Source organism: Lepidochelys kempii, chromosome 1 (genome assembly GCF_965140265.1).
Source record: "Lepidochelys kempii isolate rLepKem1 chromosome 1, rLepKem1.hap2, whole genome shotgun sequence".
NCBI classification, from domain to species: Eukaryota; Metazoa; Chordata; order Testudines; family Cheloniidae; genus Lepidochelys; species Lepidochelys kempii.
Genome location: NC_133256.1, coordinates 11,339,098 through 11,358,453, shown reverse-complemented (window position 1 = coordinate 11,358,453; position 19,356 = coordinate 11,339,098). Strand labels below are relative to the sequence as shown.

Sequence of the window (19,356 nt, the reverse complement as noted above, 5' to 3'; positions counted from 1 at the left end):
GGCTGCTTCCAGGGTGCAGTGCAAAGACAGGACAGGTAGGTACTAGGCTGCCTTAGCCCCACAGCACCGTTGATTGCACTTTTAACGGCCCGGTCGGCGGTGCTCCTCTCTAGGATGGGATGGGACAGGACCCTGAGGCCTCTAGCAGAGGGCCTCTGGGCCTAGTCCACCCCATCACAGAGCCACTTACTCATTTCTCAGTCTATGTCTACACAGCAGCCAGGAGCAGACAAATGCTTCCCAGCGTGGGCAGACAAATGCGCTCGCTCAACGGTAAAAAGAGCAGCGTGGCCGCAGCAGCACTATTAGCGTCTTGGCCTAACCACCCGAGTACGCACCCAAGGGGGCGGGTGCATTTGTGTTCGGACCACAAGACTAAGCCACTGTCCGTGCCACCATGGCCGCATTGCTGTGTTTAGCACACCAGCTTGAGGAGAGCTAGCACGTGTGTCTGTCCCCACTGGAAAGCACGCTCCCAGAGCCCCAGCTGCTGTGCAGACATGCCCTGAGAGGCTACTGAACAGGCAGCAGAAGGTAATTTGGTCCCTACTGACCAAATATGAAAGGCGCTCTATCCTCTGAGCCATCCAGTCTTTCTAGTAGCAACCTTTTTTTGCATTTCATAAAAAGCAGCTTTTAATCATGAATACGTATCCCAGCATGCCGTAAGGGATCACTGGTGAAAGACACTCTCTCCATCAGGCTGAGTTTACCCCCTCCATATCAGTTCTACACATTTATCATGTTACACATTCATAAGCTTAACATAGACGAGGATAAACAGTTCTCCTACCATTAGCTGAATGCAGGAGTTGAAACTCTGTTGAATAAAAATTATTTGTTTTAAATGACCACTAAGGATTTGTGCCAATATGTACACAGCATATAGTATGCTACACAAATATGTTTCCCAGTAAAACCAGTTTGCCTGTAAACTGGACAGAATTGAGAACAGTAGTTCTGGAGTCTGAAAATGTACAGTACTGCCTTCCACAGCAAGGTAGCTGAAGTCTTAACATCTAAAACAACCCACATGTACATTTTAAAATTGGTTTATATTTTCAAAATTACAACTCTTTAAATAAAGTTGAGTCTCCTCTGCTATACACACATTTATAGTGGGTTGCATGAACCTTGACAGCATGTTCCTTTCAGCAGTTTGATTATTTCCAGCCTGCTCTATGACAGAAACTGATTCAATTTGAGTAAAAGCTCCTTGTATCGATACAGACCACTGGTTTTAACTCAACCACTGAACCACAGTATTACTTAAATTCAATTCCATTTAACACAGTGGAGAACATTCCTCACTCTGTCACATACTGTATATCCATGGATGGAATACTATAGAAAGCTCCTTTTGTACTAGTTTTTTCTTAAAAATCTTCATGTTTCTGTTTTAATTCTATGTTGGCTATAATGAAGTGACTGCTAACAAAGGGCCCACTCTGCAAGGTGCTGAAGGCCTCCTAACTTCAGTGGGAGTGACTAAATCCCAAAGGAGGGCTTTGGCTAAAAAAAATATTCCCAATGAGCTTTTGGATCAGTTAATTTAGCCACCTACACCCATTCTAGTGGATCATGATGATGCAGGATTGGACCTTAAAGAGGATCACTCACAAAAATAGAGAGGGACTTTGAGAAAGCTAGCTGCATAGAAAAGCCCTAGAAATTCAGGAGATGTCAAATTTGCCTAGGAGTTAAAGTAAGGATACCTATACAACTTAACTCTGCCCCATATGAGGATGTTGTAGGATGCAGTTTTATTCACAGGACCACGCACTATTTCTCAAATAACATATCACACATTTTTTCCCTACAACCTTAGAAATGCACACACAACATCTCATACTACTGTGTACTAATCTCTGTATACCTGTCTGAGTCCAGGAGAGTTATTTGTACACAAGACACAGAATGAGTGAGCCCAAGGTTCAGTGCTGTGCCCCATACAAGGTAAGCCTTCAAAGGCAGTTTAAAAACCTTGTATGATATTATTGTATTTATTTGAAAAATATCATAAGAGAAATTGGAAGAATTAGTTCAGAGGAAGAGGAGAGAAAGGTACACAAAATGATGAATGGCATTGAGAAGATTAGCCAGGCTCTCCTAGTTTACCTTTCACATAATGCAAGAACAAGGAGATGGTTAATGAAAATGGAACGCAACAAATAATAAAATGATAAAAGAATTTTTTTTGCACAATGCTTAATTAATCTGGGGAACTCCCTGCCACAAAGCATGACTGATTATAATTCAGCAAGATTCCAAGAGAGATGAGGTATGTATACTGATAAGGAGCACCTGGCAGAGTGGGGCAAGCCCCTGCGGCCTGACCCCACTCCCTGGCAGAAGCGCCGGGCGGGCAGGCAAAGAGGGATCAGGGCACAGGGGCACCCATTTTTCAGGGCCCCCCCAGTTGGCCAGGGTGCCTCGGCACGGCCCCGTTGGCCCAGTGGCTAATCATCACCGATGGCAGTGTGTAGCGACACGTACCATACACACTGCAGACAGTGATGTGCACTGTAGACGTAGCCTAAGAAGCTTAAGAGAAAACTGTGCTCAGCCACATGTAGATATCCTGGTGAATCAGTCTTTAACTGGGGATTTCTTTCTTTCTTCTTATTAAATGCACCTAGAAACTTTTTCATAAGTGAGGCAAAATAATGTTTTGCAGTGGATGTAATTTGAGAGTCAGATGTGGAGCTGATTTATTTCTGAATGACTGTCAGTTTGATAAGCAATTTGGGAGCACTAGTTTGACAGCAGCTGATTGTTAAATCCCCTTCTATGAATGAATTATAAGAATTGGTTAGAAGTCATTAAAGAGAAGAAACGAGTCTGACTTCACCTGCACTGTCTGGTAGGAAATACACAAAGGAGGTGTCAGACTTTTTGTTCTTGGTTAAAATTTCCAAAAGCGCCTGAGTCCCATTTTGAAATGGGGCTTTGGCTCCAAAGAGCCAGGCTCCTATGTGCCAAAATCACTTTTGAAAATGTGACTTAGTTATTTCAACACTTTTGAAAATTTAACCCTTAGTGCCTACAAAATCCTTCTCTCTCCTCCACAGCTGCTGTGGAGTATGTAGGAAGGGATGGTGCCAGGCACTGTTGCCATTCTGTTATTCATTTCATAAAGATAAGGCACTCTGCTATCACAGTAGGAGAACCTGAAGAGAACAGTTTAGGAGAGCTTGTTGTTCGAGTACTACGCAAATCCGTACAGAATATGGTTAAATCTACTGGCTCCAAGCATTCCCCCCCCGCATGAGTAAAGAATGTTTGGGACAAATATTTATATGCCTTTACAGGGACGCATGTTGCTGTTGGACCCAGAAGCTCGCAACATGCATGGAGGACCAGAAACCTCAGAATTGGCCACAGTAACTGAGGGATCAATATAGGCCTGGTGTGATGTGAGTGGAGGTCTGTCAGAAGTTGAGGAATGTAGTAGCTTCTCTGAGATGGGGGACTAGGATAATCAAGAATTAAATTACAGCAATTACTTTAACAACAAGAACTTCGGCCAGGACTTCTGGATTTCCCCCTTAGAATCTCGTGGCGATTGTTTCGTTTTTTTGTAGTATGTGCTGAGCATTCTTGGCTCCAGTTTACCAAAAGGGGTGCTGGACTGTTATCTCTGGATGTTTGAGTGTTTGGTTACCACCAGCATTACAGAGCTTAATAAGCAGTGTCAGAAAGATTAAGAGGCTCGTGCTTTGAGTGCTTGCTTTTCCTGATCTGAGAATATATCTTACAAATTCCCACACCAGATCAAACCAGTGGGCCATTTAATTTGACATCTTGTCTCTGACAATGGTCTGATCTGGATGCTTCAGAAGAAGGTGACAGAGCTCTTGTAACTGTCAAATATTAGATAACCTGTCCCTAACCCCTAACAGTCAGTGGCTGGCTTATGTGCTGACGTATTAAGATGTACATCCATCCTTTATGTTTTGGTCCCTTCTAACGTAAAGTGTAGATGTTCTCATTATCAGTATACATACCTCATCTCTCTTGGAATCTTGCTGAACTCCTATCCTCAATTATGCTTTGTGGCATGGAGTTCCCCAGGTTAACTAAGCATTGTGCAAAACAATTTCCTTTATCATTTTACTACTTGTTTCTTTTCAGTTTCATTGGTTTTCTCCTCATTCCTGCATTTGTAAAAGGTAAAATAGGAGACCCTGGTTAATCTTGTCTGTACCCTTCATCATTTTATATACCTTTTTCGCCTCTCTCCTTGAACTGCAGTCCTAATCTTTCCAATTTCTCTTCCTGGGCTATTTTTAAAACAAATGCAATATAATATCATACAAGCTTTTAAACAACCTTTGAAGATGCATCGTGTACATGGCACAGCACAGAGCCTTTGGCTCATTCACTCCACATCTTGCATACGAATAACGCTCCTCGACTCTGTGTGCTCCGCAGAGAATAGTACACAGCACTATGAGATGTTACATGTGCTTTTTTAAGGTTGTTGGAGCCTTTCCAGAACCCTGCTGCCGGACTCTTTCCCTACTGCTGGACTGCTTCCCTCTGGCGGGGTATGACTCCAGCAGCAGAGGTGCAGTGGGACATTACACTGCTAAAAACCACTGTACAGATGGGAGAAGCACTGCTTGGGCAGGGAGGGTGCGTACCCAGGTACATATCCACAGGCAGTGGTGAGCTGGAGCTGGTTCACACCGGTTCGCTAGAACTGGTTGTTAAAATTTAGAAGCCCTTTTAGAACCGGTTGTCTGAGGGGACAACCGGTTCTAAAAGGGCTTCTGAATTTAACAACTGGCCAAAAGTGGCGCCCTAGGTGCTGACTCCGTGGGTGCTCCGGGGCTGGAGCACCCAAGGGGAAAATTTGCTGGGTGCAGAACACCCACTGGCAGCTTCCCGCCCCACGCCTGGCCCCAGCTCACCTCCGCTCCGCCTCCTCCCCTGAATGTGCCGCCCCACTCTGCTTCTCCGCCCCCCCCCGGCTTCCTGTGAATCAGCTGTTCGCGCAGGAAGCCTGGGAGGGCTGAGAAGCAGGCAGCTGCTTCGCGCTCAGGCCCAGGGAGGCAGAGGTGAGCTGGGGCAGGGGGCGTGAGGAGGGCCACACGAGCTGCAGCAGGTAACCCGGGGGGCGCGCAGGGGAACTGCTCCCTGCCCCAGCTCACCTCCGCCACCCTGGGCCTGAGTGCAAAGCCGCCGCTTGCTTCTCAGCCCTCCCCAGCTTCCTGCCGAACAGCTGATTCGTGGGAAGTGGTGGCAGAGAAGCAGAGTGGGGCGGTGCGTTCAGGGGCGGAGGCAGAGCGGAGGTGAGCTGGGGCCGGGTGCGGAGCTGCAGTTGGGTGCTCTGCACCCACCAAATTTTCCCCGTGGGTGCTCCAGCCCCAGAGCACCCATGGAGTCAGCATCTAAGGCGCCACTTTTGATGTGATCAGTGGGGGGAGCGGCCGCTGCCCCTGCTCCCCCCCAGTACCCTTCCCTGCCCCTAGGAGCCAGAGGGACCTGCCAGATGCTTCCTGGGAGCTGTCCCAGGTAAGCACTGCTGGGACTCCCCACCTCGCCCCCTGGCAGGTCCCTCTGGCTCTTAGGGGCAGGGTGGGCACCCACTACGGTGGCCCACGAGACCCTCCTGCCCAGTTCTGGGGGCAATCAGGGGACAGGGGAAGGGGGTGGATGAGACAAGGGTCCAGGGAGGCCCATGAAGGAACGCGGGGGGTTGGATGGAGCAGGAGTCCCCAGGGGGCGGGGATGGGCCACAACCCCCTTGTGGGGTGAGGAGGGAACCGGTTGTTAAGATTTTGGCAGCTCATCACTGTCCACAGGGGTCACTACTCGCCTAAGTAGTGCCTCACCATCCACACTTTGCTAACTATATCCATGCTAGGGGGACATGTAGTGTATATTCTCTATATGATACCCAAAGGAGTGTGCAGTGTAGATGAACCTTTAAATGCCTGTCCCCCTTTGCCAAAATCCATCAGTTAGTCCATTCACCCATTGTTCGATGCTGCTTCTCTCTCTCCTGGGTCTGTTCTTAGTTTCTTTCTCCTTATATATGTTAGTAACTTGATCCCCTTTCCACTGGGTTTTATTAATTGCACAGCACACATGTGGATAATCAGCACAGGCTGAATTCCAAAAGGTTGGTTAACCAGCTTGAAGTATGCCAGCAGCTCTCCAAAACCCTCAAACAGGACAGAAGGTTTCAATTATTGGCTCCAACCATAACTTCCTACAACTGAATGAATCAAAGCCTGAAGTCTTCCTCCTGGGTAAAAAGTCCTCTTTGTCCCATGTCTCTGACACTGCCATCACTCTCCTTAATGCTGCTCTGAAGGTCTGAAATCTTGGCATCATTCTCGACTGTAAACATCCTTTTTCCTCCCGTATTTCCCCTGAGGTGGTGTGCCTGGAAGGTGGCCAGAACTTGTACATATCTTGCACCTGCCTCTGCTAAAGCTTCTCTTCCGCTTTAACTCCTTTGCTGCTGAATGCACCAGCATCTCCATGTGATATTTTCATTTGTAGGGCCCTACCAAATTCATGGCTGTGAAAAATGCGTCATGGGCCATGAAATCTCATCTCCACCGTGAAATCTGGTCTTTTGTGTGCTTTAATCCTATACTCTACAGATTTCCCAGGGGAGACCAGCGTTTCTCAAACTGGGGGTCCTCACCTAAAATATGGTTGCGGGGGAGTTGCAAGGTTAGATTAGGGGGGTCATGGTATTGCCACCCTTACTTCTGCACTGCCTTCTGAGCTGGGTGGCTGGAAAGCGGTGGCGGCTGGCCAGGCGCCCAGCTCTGAAGGCAGCACTGCCAGCAGAAGTGAAGAAGTAAGGGTGGCAACGGGCGGCTGAAGAGTGGCAGCTGCTGGCTGGGGCGCTAGCTCTGAAGGCAGCCACACAGAAGTAAGGGTTGCAATACCATACCAGGCCATCCTCACTTCTGCGCAGCTGCTGGCGAGCTGGGCTCCTGGCCAACAGCTGCCACTCTCTGGATGCCTAGCTCTGAAGGCAGCGCCGTCGCCAGCAGCAGTGCAGACGTAAGGGTGGTAAAACCACAACCCCCCTAAAATAACCTTGCAACCCTCCCACTACCCTCTTTTGGGTCAGGACCCAACAGTTACAACATTGTGAAATTTCAGATTTAAATACCTGAAATCACGAAATTTACGATTTTAAAAATCCTATGGCCACGAAATTGACCAAAATGGACCCTGAATTTGGTAGGCACCTACTCATTTGGCAGCAAGCTTTTAAGTGCTGATGTTCAACTGGAATGAGAGCACTTGAGAAGGGGGACACACACAGATACGCAGCTGGGTCATCAATTCCCATCTAGGCTACTGCACAGTAGATCACTCCCCTCCAGCTTCACACACACTATCCTCCTGGGGCTCCAAGGTGCAGAGCTTTCTTCGTTCTCTCCTTGACTGCTCCTTGAATGTCTGTATCAGAGACTCCACATACTCCTTCTCTTTTTGCTTGGGGCTGCAGAACGCAACTGCTAATTTTATTAGCCTCCCTTTGGAATAAGTGAAATTCCTCTACTCAGTATAGATGAGGACGACCTCAAAATCTACTTCAGGGTCCTATACATTTAAATCCTGACTACGTGCACCATTTTCTTAAACTGACCTCCTTATCCCGGCTATCTAACACCCTTATCTGACACTGGTAATAAACCTGAAGAATATCATCCCAGATGTCCTCTTCTGAAGGGTTACCTCTCAACCCTCAAATTTACTAGAGACAATCTCTTTACCAAACTTCCCTGGGTCACTGTCTGTCATAAGTATCTAGTACACTAGGTATATCCTATAATTGTCACTAGGAAAGCTGGTTGAAAATTTTCCAGCACAATGCTTTTCTGCTAGAAAATGGAACTGAAAAACCCAGGGTTTGTAACAAACAGTCCCTTCCTCCCCACATACACTCCAGGTCCCTCCTTTCCCCTCCCCATCTCCAATGCCCCCAACTCCAGTTCCTTGCTTTCATCCCCATCTATCCACTTCTCCCCTTTGTGTCACTGCTTCTTTTGCCACCGCCATTCCCCATGCCCCCAATTGCCTCCAGGTCATTACCATCCCACCCCCTTACTACTTCCCCCCACCCCAGATCCCTGCTTCCACCATCACCAAACACCACTCCTCCCTGTCCTCACCAGGTCCCTATTTGCTGGCTTCTCCCCCACTCCCTCCCCACTTCTTCTTGCTTCTTGTTTCTCCCACGGCCACTACCCCATCCCTCTAGTCCCTGTGCTTCTTCACCCCTCCCTGCCAATATTCCTGTAAGAACAACCTTGTGGCTTAAAAAGCTACAGGTAATAAGTTATATACTTCAAAAACACTGTGGTTACAAAAGGAGATATTGCATCTTTTTATGCTATGTACTGTTTAAATTACATTGTATACGAAGCAAAAAATAAACAAGGGCCATATCCTGAAGCCCTTATTTAGCCTCTGATTCTGCCATCCTCAGTCATATTGAGTAGTACCTTACTCAACAAGTAGGTCCCCTGAAGTCTAAGAGCCTGCTCATAGTGTAAGGAACTAGTCAACGTGAGTAAAGGTTTTTATTTGTTCTACCTGAGGCCCTGATTCAGAAAAGCTTTTAAGCATATGCTTAAATTTAAGCACATACTTAAGTGATTTCTTGAATAGGGACACTTTCCTGAATTGGGGTCTAAAGGAAATTTTCTACGGGCTCCAAGGAGAATATAGCTTAAGTAAGGACTTCCAGGTTTGGGCTCAAAATGCATGAAATGCAAGTGGTTTGCTTAGGCAAGAAAATTACTTTAGAATATTCAAAATGAATCACCAATGGAACCTCGCTAATTTGCACTGATGATGTGCAGGAACAATTTATTGTGAATTACTGAATTTTGCCAATTATTGATTAAGTGCCCACACAGAAAAGGAAGGATAATCCATTACAACAGGTTCTGTGTTCACCTATATGACAATGCAGTTCTGTTTTAATTCTTTATAATGATACTTTTGATAACTTTCTAGAGAAGAAGGATGGTCCAGCGATTGGGGCACTAGCTGAGGGCTTGGGAGACCAGGGTTCAATTCCTTGCTCTGCCGTAGACTTCCTGTGACCTTGGGCAAGTCACTTCCTTAGTTCCCCATAATAATAGCACTGCCCTGCCTCACAGGGGGATTGTGAGGATCAATACACTAAAGATTGTGTGGGAGCTCAGATGCTGTGGTGAGGGGTCCACAGACATACCTATGACAGGGATTGGTAAACATGTGGTGACATATTTTGTGAAGTAATGGGAGAGTTTACTATAGCCTCTGTACTATTTGCTGAAAAACATGGAGACAGCAGGGTTCCGTGTGCTAGTTAACCAACGGCAAATGAGTGAGACTCTCCTGTATCCTTAACCATGTCGTGAACTGTTTCCAGAATGAAAAGTTATTTTTACCTGGGGCATAGCCAGGGCTGCTGGTTGGATACATATTCGGATTGTAGGCAGGGGCTGCTGTGGGATACCCAGTTGGATAACCTGCAATGAGAAGGACAGAGAAAATACACTTCTGTCAATAAGAGTAAGGAGAAAAGAGAGCACCCTAGGAGAAAAAAAAATCTGTCTGAACACAAGGATGATTGGCACAATTGAGATATAAAGCTGAACGTGTATTATCAGATGGGCAGGAAACGTAGAGAGCACAGAACAGTATAAGTTTTCCCTTGTCATCTGCAACTATTCCCTGGAAACTGAAGGCGAATAACCAGCATGTTAAAGAACACAGGAATATTCAACGTATTCTGTAGAAAACTACCTGCTCTGTAGAACACAACTACTCCTACTAAGCTGCTTGCAGTGCCATATTAACGTGATTTATTAGTCTGAATGAACTCACAATAAAATTTCAAGATTGGAGTACACACGTTTTATTAAGTCTTCATTTTGCTAAATAGACAATCACTGAATTTAAAAACAAATATCAAACTAGCAAGTTATGCTACTGCTTCTTTATGATCCAATCCTGTTTAGTCCTACTCCCACTGGGAATTGAGAGAGCTCTACATCTCACAGCAAAGGCTCAGCACTTTATTCAATTGGGCCCTTCCTCACCATCAGCAGAGTTTCTATAAGCCAGATTCCCTTGTTATGGAAAAGCTAGAAACATTGCATGAAAGTACTACAGCTCTTGGGACCACTCATCACTTGTACCCAATTATCTGCCAGCCACCTAGAAAATGACAAGCAAAACAATTTGTACCATTTGGAACTAACAGGTAAGGCAAAGGGTTTTAATAGGCATTTTAACAAAGGCTACAAATGATCCTTCTTCAAACAGCTATGGACACAAGTCCCAGTGAATTCAGAGGAAAATCATTTTTAAAACTAAATGCCCTGTTTTTCAACCTTTGCTCACATAAGCAGTGCAACTGAAGTCAACAGGACCCTAACCTCTCCTAAAAAGCATCATTTACTGGACACCTGAACATCATGCTGTCATGTGCTTTCAGAAACATATGCATACATACACAATGCACATACCCAGCAGCACGCTTTTCTCAATACACTACCATGTTATTGTATGTTCCCCTCTTCTTGCTGGAGTTCAGCCTGTGGGGGATTGGTTGGTTTGTTTGGCTTTTTTAAAACCAGCACAATTTTTGGTCCATTTCACAGACTGAATACTTAATTCCAACTCAGTTACATTCTTTCTAGCTAAACCCCTCATGTAGGTTCAACAGCCTGACAGGTTCACTTCCTGCTGTACAGTGGTGGAGTGTGCTATTGAACAACTGTTGCCCATTATCTATCCAGGTACTTATTATAATGGTCCTCATCCCAGGGAAGGAACTGTTCTGTGGAGGACAAAGTGAATCCTAGGCAGTTTCCTATGTTGAACTGACAAGGACCATCTTCCTGTAACCAGCACGTCCCGGAGAGGAGCAGTTAGTAAAAGACCACAAACTGATTTTTTCCCCCTCTTTTAAACAAGACCAAGATTGGTCTTTACCCACCCCCGATCTTCCCTCACTGTTAAAGAACCTCTTCATCCTACACTGCTTGCACAGCCATGCTTTCACATACCCAATGTCCAAGCTTGCACTCTAACTTGATTTCCAAAGCGTGGCATCCAGCACCAAGCCTAGTGCTACAAAGATTTTTTTTAACATTAATTTGAATAAATTTAATTCAACAGTCATGACCACTGTACTGGAATAAATTACTGTATGTTCTACCCTTTCATTTTCATCAGTATTACATTTGGCTTCTAAATCAGGTTAATTAAAAATTGCTATCATTAATGCTGAGGTTTAACAGATTCCCCCTCCCCCCTATATAAAACCATGTTGTTGATGTGTTTGGGAATATACAGGATTTTTGCAATCAAGCAGCTCGTAGGAAAGTTATTTATAGATTCAGTGATTGCACACAGAACCCTAATGAGGAAGCAGTCAAGTCAGAAATATCCACACTTAGTTTCACATTTATTAGAAGATTCATTTTCTTTTTTTGAAGTACCTCCCGCCCACCCGAAATGATGTCCATATTGCCACAGCCTGTTTGTAGCTAGTTTTCAGGATATAACACACATCCATTGCACTGGGCCCCTGGAACCATGTGCAGAGAGCCCAGGCTGCACAGAAGGGAGAGAGAGTGCCACCTCTGCAGCACTGATCCCTTTTCCCCCTGTGACGAAGTGGGAATGTTCCTAATGTTTTCTCTGAACACTGTGTGTGTGCCTCAGTTTCCCCTATGTATTGCTTAAATATCTGGCTGGTGGGATAAGAGTGTGTGATTATTGCAGAGACCCCTAGAGGGTAGGTGAGAGTACATCAACACCCTGTGACCTAGCAACTGATAGCCAGCCAGCCCGCCCCCCCATCCTCCCCAAGGTGTTGGGAACAAAGAGATCAGGTGACCTTTTGCCCGGGGAAAGGGACAAAGGACAGAGTAGGGGTTCTGGGGGTCGGGGGATGGGCTGGTGGAAACTGGTCAGTCTCCTGTTTTGGGACTCGGAGGGGGGAATCCAGGTCACCAGGCCCTGGATTCCCCCCAGGATAGACTTTGCTGAAAGTTCTTGATTTCTGTTCTAACAAGATCTGTTCTAGGCTGTGTTCCTGTCAACTAATAAACCCTCCAGTTTTTCCATGCTGGCTGAGAGTCACTGCTGACTGTGAAGATGGGGTACATGGGTGTGTGTGTGTAAGGCTTCCCCAGGTATCCCATCCAGGTGGACTCACTAGAGGGAGCTCACGGGGTGAACAGGGGTTCTGCATGCTCCAAGGACAGACCCAGGAAGCGCCAAAGCCAAAGAAGCTTCCTGCCATGGTGTAAGAGAGACCAGAGAGGGGAGTCCCGCTGCACCAGAGTCCTGACATCAGAGCAGTTCCAGAGCACCCAGACTGTGACACCCCCCAACCCAACAGATGGGCTCTGTGGCTCACAAAGTGCCAAGCCAGAGAACATGTGCCATCATCCCTACCAGCCTGACAGCCAGGCAAACCACTAAACAGTTGCTTGAAGTTGTAGTAACTTTTTTGTGAGCCCCCCAAGGGCAGCTGGCGTGGAGACAGGGAAGAGGTGGAGCTGAATTGGGCTAGGAAGGAGAAAACCCCAGCATAAACTTTTCACGTCAAAAACCTTTTCAGGATGTTCACCTACGATGGAAAACCTGCAAGATCCATGAAGACTGCTGTTGTGCCACTTGAAGCCTTGTGAACTCTGTTCTCATCTATGGTCATTAGGCGTTTGCAGTTCATATTTGAGATCTCTGGCCTGAGAGCAGCATGGCTTGTAGGAAACGATTCCCCTTTTTTGCTCAAGCAGGATAGGCTCTGCTAGCCTTCCTTCATTCCCTATGCTTAGGCTTTGTCTAGAGCAGGATAAAGGGTGAACTGTAAGAACAGGTTAGCTAGGTTTGGCTGGGGGGGAAAAGCAGGTTTTGGTATTTGTTTTCAGTACAATGCAGAACAAAACTGAGACTTTTCAACATTTTTTGCACAGAAAGACCCCAGCCCAAAATATCCACTAGTCCAATGACGAAGGCACTCACCTAGGAAACTCAGGCTCACGTTTGTGCTCGGCCTGAACCCGAGTCTCCCACGACAGTGCCCTGACCATTAGGATATAGAGTCAGTCTTTCTCTCTGGCCCAATGAATGTTAATTATTCATACAAAGTGGAACAGTTTCAACAGGAGAAACTGTAAGCAAGACACACACAGACTGACCACACAGCCTGGCAGTTAGGGCTCACCGCTAGGCTATAACTCAACCACTTTAACGGGTATTAAAGACAGTGTATGTTCTCTGGCTTCACTTGCCTTGAGCACCAGACCTTGTACCCTAATCTAGACAGGACCTTAGAGGCGGAAGAGGTGTTGTTTTGGTTTCTGATCTCGTTGGACAATCTGTAAGAAGTTCCCAAACAGCAGCAAGAAACTGTCGGAGCTGGAGATTACAACAAAAGAAATGGTCTCCACAGCCCTGCCAGTCTTACCCTCTGCACAAACTAATCTACCGGGGCACAATCCAGGTCATCATGGTCAACGAACAAACTACTGCATTGCTAGGGTGCTGCCTCCTTCTGCCTTCCTTGCCCCTTCCTCGTGAGGCTTTGGCAGGGCAATATATACAGATCCTGCCTTGAGTATGTGTCCTCCCGCATCCTTGTCTCTCTGGTTCCTACACCCATTTTCAGGTTACTTTCATCTGCCCCATCCCCCTCCATGATCTATGCAGACGTCTTCAAAGAGCAGGAGATGACAGTCACTCATTAATATAAAGAAAAGGAGGACTTGTGGCACCTTAGAGATTAACCAATTTATTTGAGCATAAGCTTTCGTGAGCTACAGCTCACTTCATCGGATGCATACTGTGGAAAATACAGAAGATGTTTTTATATACACAGACCATGAAAAAATGGGTGTTTATCACTACAAAAGGTTTTCTCTCCCCCCACCCCACTCTCCTGCTGGTAATAGCTTATCTAAAGTGATCACTCTCCTTACAATGTGTATGATAATCAAGGTGGGCCATTTCCAGCACAAATCCAGGTTTTCTCCCCCCCCCACATTGTAAGGAGAGTGATCACTTTAGATAAGCTATTACCAACAAGATAGTGGGTTTTGGAGGGGGGGGGGGGAAGAAAACCTGGATTTGTGCTGGTAATGGCCCACCTTGATCATCATACGTATTGTAAGGAGAGTGATCACTTTAGATAAGTTATCACCACTAGTGAAAAAGTTTTTCCTAATATCCAGCCTAAACCTCCCCCTGTGTAACTTGAGACCATTACTCCTTGTTCTGTCATCTGCTACCACTGAGAACAGTCTAGATCCATCCTCTTTGGAACCCCCTTTCAGGTAGCTGAAAGCAGCTATCAAATCCCTCCTCATTCTTCTCTTCCACAGACTAAACAGTTCCCTCAGCCTCTTCTCATCAGTCATGTGTTCCAGTCCTCTAATCATTTTTGTTGCCCTCTGCTGGATGCTTTCCAATTTTTTCCACATCCTTCTTGTAGTGTGGTGCCCAAAACTGGACACAGTACTCCAGATGAGGCCTCACCAATGTCGAATAGAGGGGAACGATCACGTCCCTCGATCTGCTGGCAATGCCCCTACATATACAGTCCAAAATGCCGTTAGCCTTCTTGGCAACAAGGGCACACTGTTGACTCATATCCAGCTTCTCGTCCACTGTAACCCCTAGTTTTCTGCAGAACTGCTGCCTAGCCATTCGGTCCCTAGTCTGTAGCGGTGCACGGGATTCTTCCATCCTAAGTGCAGGACTCTGCACTTGTCCTTGTTGCACCTCATCAGATTTCTTTTGGCCCAATCCTCTAATTTGTCTAGGTCTCTCTGTATCCTATCCCTATCCTCCAGTGTATCTATCACTCCTCCCAGGTTAGTGTCACCTGCAAACTTGCTGAGGGTGCAGTCCACGCCATCCTCCAGATCATTAATGAACTTAGGTGACTCCCAAGCAGTATCCCTTGGAGGTAGGTAGGAGTTCATGGACGTGTAGACTGCAACACAGCTCTGCCAAACCCAGCATCATCCCTGGCCTGCTGAGTGATGGTGTTAACATGTGTACCAAGTACCACGTCGTGGCTTGACAGATGTCCTGCATCGGGAAATGTGCAGGAAGGCCGCCGAAGATGCCTGCGCTCTGGTCGAGTGGGCTCTGACGATCAGCGGTGGAGGGACTCCCGCCAACTCATAGCAGGTGCAAATGCAAGAGTTAGAAATCCTCTGCATGGACACCGGGAGGCCCTTCATTCTGTCAGCTGTAGAGATGAAAAGCTGTGTCGACTTATGGAAAGGCTTTGTCCAATCTAGGTAGAAAGCCAGGGCCCCTCTTATGTCCAAAGCGTGAAGGCACCTCTCTTCACCAGTCTCATGCGGCTTGGGGCAGAAGACCATAAGGAAGATGTCCTGGCTCATGCGGAAAATAGACACCACCTTGGGAAGGATGGCTGGGTTGGGCTGTAGCTGGACCTTGTCCTTATAGAAGACAGTGTACGGCGGTTCTGAGGTTAGGGCTCGCAGCTCAGAGACTAGCCTTGCCGATGTCACTGCCGCCAGGAAAGCTACCTTCCATGACATGTGAGACAGGGAGCACAAGGCCAAAGGCTCCAAGGGCAGGCCTGTAAGCCTGGACAAAACCAAGCTGAGATCCCACTGAGGGACCGGGGACCGAACTTTTGGCAAAAGTCTCTCAAGACCTGAGGAATGTGACCATCATGTCATGGGGGAACACCGTCTGCCCCTGGATTGGAGGATGAAAGGCGGAAATGGCCGACAGATGCACCCTGATAGAGGAGTGTGCGAGGCCCTGGTTCCTAAATTAAGTGGGTAGTCTATGATCAACTGCACCGAAGACTGCAAAGGGGAGACGCCCCATTCGGCCGCCCAGCAGGAGAACTTCATCCACTTTGCCAGGTAAGTTTGTCTAGTAGAGGGCTTTCTACTCTTGAGGAGGACCTTCTGGACCCCTTCCAAACAGGCCCGTTCCTCAGGATTCAGCCACTCAACATCCATGCCGTGAGGCAGAGGGACGCGAGGTTGGGGTGCAAGAGTCGATTGTGATCCGGTGACAGCAGGTCCAGTCGGTTCGGCAGGGGCCACGGAGGGATCGCAGCCAGGCTCGACAGCATCCCAAACCATTGCTGGCAAGGCTACTCCGGGGCGATCGTGATAACCTGAGCCTTGTCTCTCTTGATTTTTGCAAGGACCTTGATGATGAGCGGAATCAGAGGAAATGTGTACATCAGGCTTCCCACCCGTGGCAGGAGGAAGGCGTCGGAGAGGGAGCCCTTACTCAGACCCCATCTGGAGCAAAACCTGTGGAACCTCCTGTTCTGCCAGGTGGCGAACAAATACACTTGGGGAGTTCCCCACTTCTGGAAGATCGTGCTGGCTATCTCCGGGTGGAGCACCCACTTATTATGAGAGGAGAAGTCCTTGCTTAGGCGATCTGCTACCGTGTTCTCGGTACCCGGAAGGTGACACACTTCTAGCTGGATTCTGTGGTCGATGCAGAAGTCCGAGGATTGCCTCCCTCTTGTCTGTTGATGTAGAACATTGAAGCTATGTTGTTCGTCAAGACTCTGACCACTCTGCCCGACAGGTGAGATAGGAAGACCGTGCATGCCCTGCGCACTGCCCTGAGCTCTTTGACGTTTATATGTAGCGTCATTTCCTGTGGAGACCACTTGCCCTGGGTCTGGAGAGTGCCGAGGTGCACCCCCCCAGCCAAGGTCCAAGGCGTCCAAAACCAACTTGAGTGAGTGAGGAGTGCTGATGAAGGGAACTCCTTCCAGGACTTTTCTGGGGTCGGTCCACCATTGCAGCAAGGTAAGTATCCGTGATGAGGTCTGTCAGTGCCCTGAACCTCTCCAGCAGCAGGAATGCCCTGGCACAGGTTGAGGACTACTCTGATGAACTCTATCCTCTGTACCGGAACTAATGTGGATTTTTTGTCATTTACCAACAGCCAAGGCAACGGCAAGTGGCTAACAGCATCGCAACATCCATTTGGACCTGGGACCTGGAGCTGCCTCTGACTAGCCAGTCGTCAAGGTATGGGTAGATCTGGACACCTCGATGTCTGAGGTAAGCAGCCATCACTGACATGCACTTGGTAAATACCCGCGATGCTGTCGCTAGGCCAAACAGGAGGACCGCAAACTGATAGTGGTTGGGACCTACCGTAAACCGGAAGAAGCGTGTTTGTCTCTTGAAGACGGCAATGTGAAAGTATGCATCTTTCAGATCGAGGGTGGCATACCAGTCTCCCGGATCCAGGGAGGGGATGATGGAAGCCAGGGAGATCATGCTGAACTTCAGCTTGAAGCGGTTCAAGTCTCGCAGATCCAGGATAGGTCACAGACCACCCTTGGGATTAAAAAGTAACTGGAATAGAAACCATTATTCCTGTACTCTGGAGGAACGACTTCCATTGAACCTAGCTGCAGGAGCCCCTCTATCTCCTGTGCAAGGAGACTCTCATGAGAAGGGTCCCTGAAGAGGGACGGGGAGCGGGCGTGGGAAGGAGGGGTAGAAAGCAACTGAAGAGTGTAACCCCACGCCACCGTACTGAGGACCCATCGGTCCGATGTTATAGATGCCCACGCAGGGAGGAAATGAGAAAAACAGTTGGCAAAAATAGAGGAGGAAGGATCCTAGAACAGTCCAATAGGTCAACCTTGGGCATACCCTCAAAATGAGCTCAACTGAGAAGCCTGTGAAGGCTGGTGGCTAGGACGACGCTTGTAGCCTCTGGATTTCTTATGGGGACACTCCTGGTGAGGATGGCTTCCCTGGTCCTAAGGCTGCTGTGGCTTGAACCCCATGTAGGCTGGGCCAGGAACATACAGGCCCAATGTTTTCAGGGTCGTGCGGGAGTCCTTGAGGCCATGGAGCTGACTGACTGTCTGTTCCGCAGACATGGCTTGCCCATCAAAGAGAAGGTCTTGCATCAACTGCTGAGCCTCCGTGGACAAGCCAGAGAGGAGCAGCCAGGATGAGCAGGGCATGGCGATGGCCGAGGCCATGGTTCGATCGGCAGCATCCACTGCATCCGAAGCTGCCTGGAATTTCTCCCTGAACGCAGTCATGCCCTCCTCCATGATTGCCCTGAATGCCTTCCTAGAAGCCTCAGGGAGAGAGCCCCTGAACTTGGTCATGGCTTCCCACATGTTAAAGTCATAGCATCCCAGGAGGCCTGATGATTGGTCACCCTCAGCTGAGACTAGAGCACAAATAAACCTTACACCCAAACAAGTCTAGTCTCTTGGAGTCTTTGTTCTTAGGCGTAGGCCCAGGTTGACTCTGTTGCTCCCTGTGATTAACCGCCTCTACCACTAGGGAGTTGGGAGCAGGGTGGATGTACAGGTACTCGTGGCCCTTGGATGGCACAAAGTACTTGCGCTCGGCCCTCCTGGAGATGGGGGCAGGGAGGAGGGAGTTTGCCACAGGGCATTGGTGATCCTTGAGACCCCTTCATGAAGGGGCAGAGCCACCCTGGCTGGTGCTGTGGAGCAGAGGACATCGAAGAGAGAGTCCGAGGGCTCTTCTAACTCCTCGACCTGAAGACCCAGGTTGGCGGTGACCTTCTTCAGCAGTTCCTGGTGCGCTTTAGTGTCATCTGGAGGAGCCGGGGAGGGGGCCCTGTTAGAGCCTCATCTGGCGACAATGAGGAGGATGGTGCCATAGGGTCCTCCCAGGCAACCAGGACAGAGCGGAATGCTGGCTCTGCCCCAACTGATACCGGTCACTCCGCCCGGATTCTTATCTGGAACAGGGTCTTGGAGACCAGTGGTGCTCGACAGGCGCGACGGCCTGGAGCTGGTGATCTACACCTCGCACTTGACAAATGGTACAGGGATGAGGAGCGGGAATGGGAGTTGGAACAGGCCCGGTGCCAGGAAGCGCCCGCACTCTGTGATGTCCTCCTAGGGGATCGGTGACGGTCTGAGGAACGGTAGCGTCGAACTCTCAACAGGTCTCTGGAGTGGCATCGTGGTCTTGGAGATACCAGGTGCCAGGACTGGTACTCCTGCTGGGGGGTGCATGCCTCCAGATGTCTGTGACCGGTTGCCAGCGAGCTGCACCTTGAGCCTCTCTGCCTGAGCCCAAGGTCTGGGGACTGAATGGGAATGTGCTGCCTCTGCCTTTTATGGTCAGAGGCGTGGTGGCTATGGGAGGGTGAGCTCTGGTGGGACATTTCCCGCGACGGGAAACAGTGCCGCTGGGGGGAGGGGGGGACTGTGGAGGTCCAAATGCAGGTTTATCCTGTGACCAGGGAACCGCAGGAGCTGGCATGGGCAGCACTGGGAGGGACATGATCTCCTGTGGCACCTGCAGGGCCTTCGGCTTGGACAGTACCCCG

At 48.4% G+C, this 19,356-nt stretch overlaps 1 protein-coding gene across 4 annotated transcripts in view; it reads right to left on the bottom strand.

Moving 5' to 3' along the window:
- FAM168A (family with sequence similarity 168 member A) overlaps window positions 1–19,356 on the bottom strand; it is a 359,778-nt gene that overhangs the window by 43,340 nt on the left and 297,082 nt on the right. For all 4 annotated transcript variants that reach the window (XM_073334685.1, XM_073334676.1, XM_073334694.1 and 1 more), the window contains 2 exons: window positions 9,423–9,503; window positions 794–820 (listed from right to left, as the gene is read on the bottom strand). In XM_073334685.1, coding sequence (XP_073190786.1) covers window positions 794–820; window positions 9,423–9,503 — 108 coding nt within the window. The remainder of the gene's footprint in view (window positions 1–793; window positions 821–9,422; window positions 9,504–19,356) is intronic.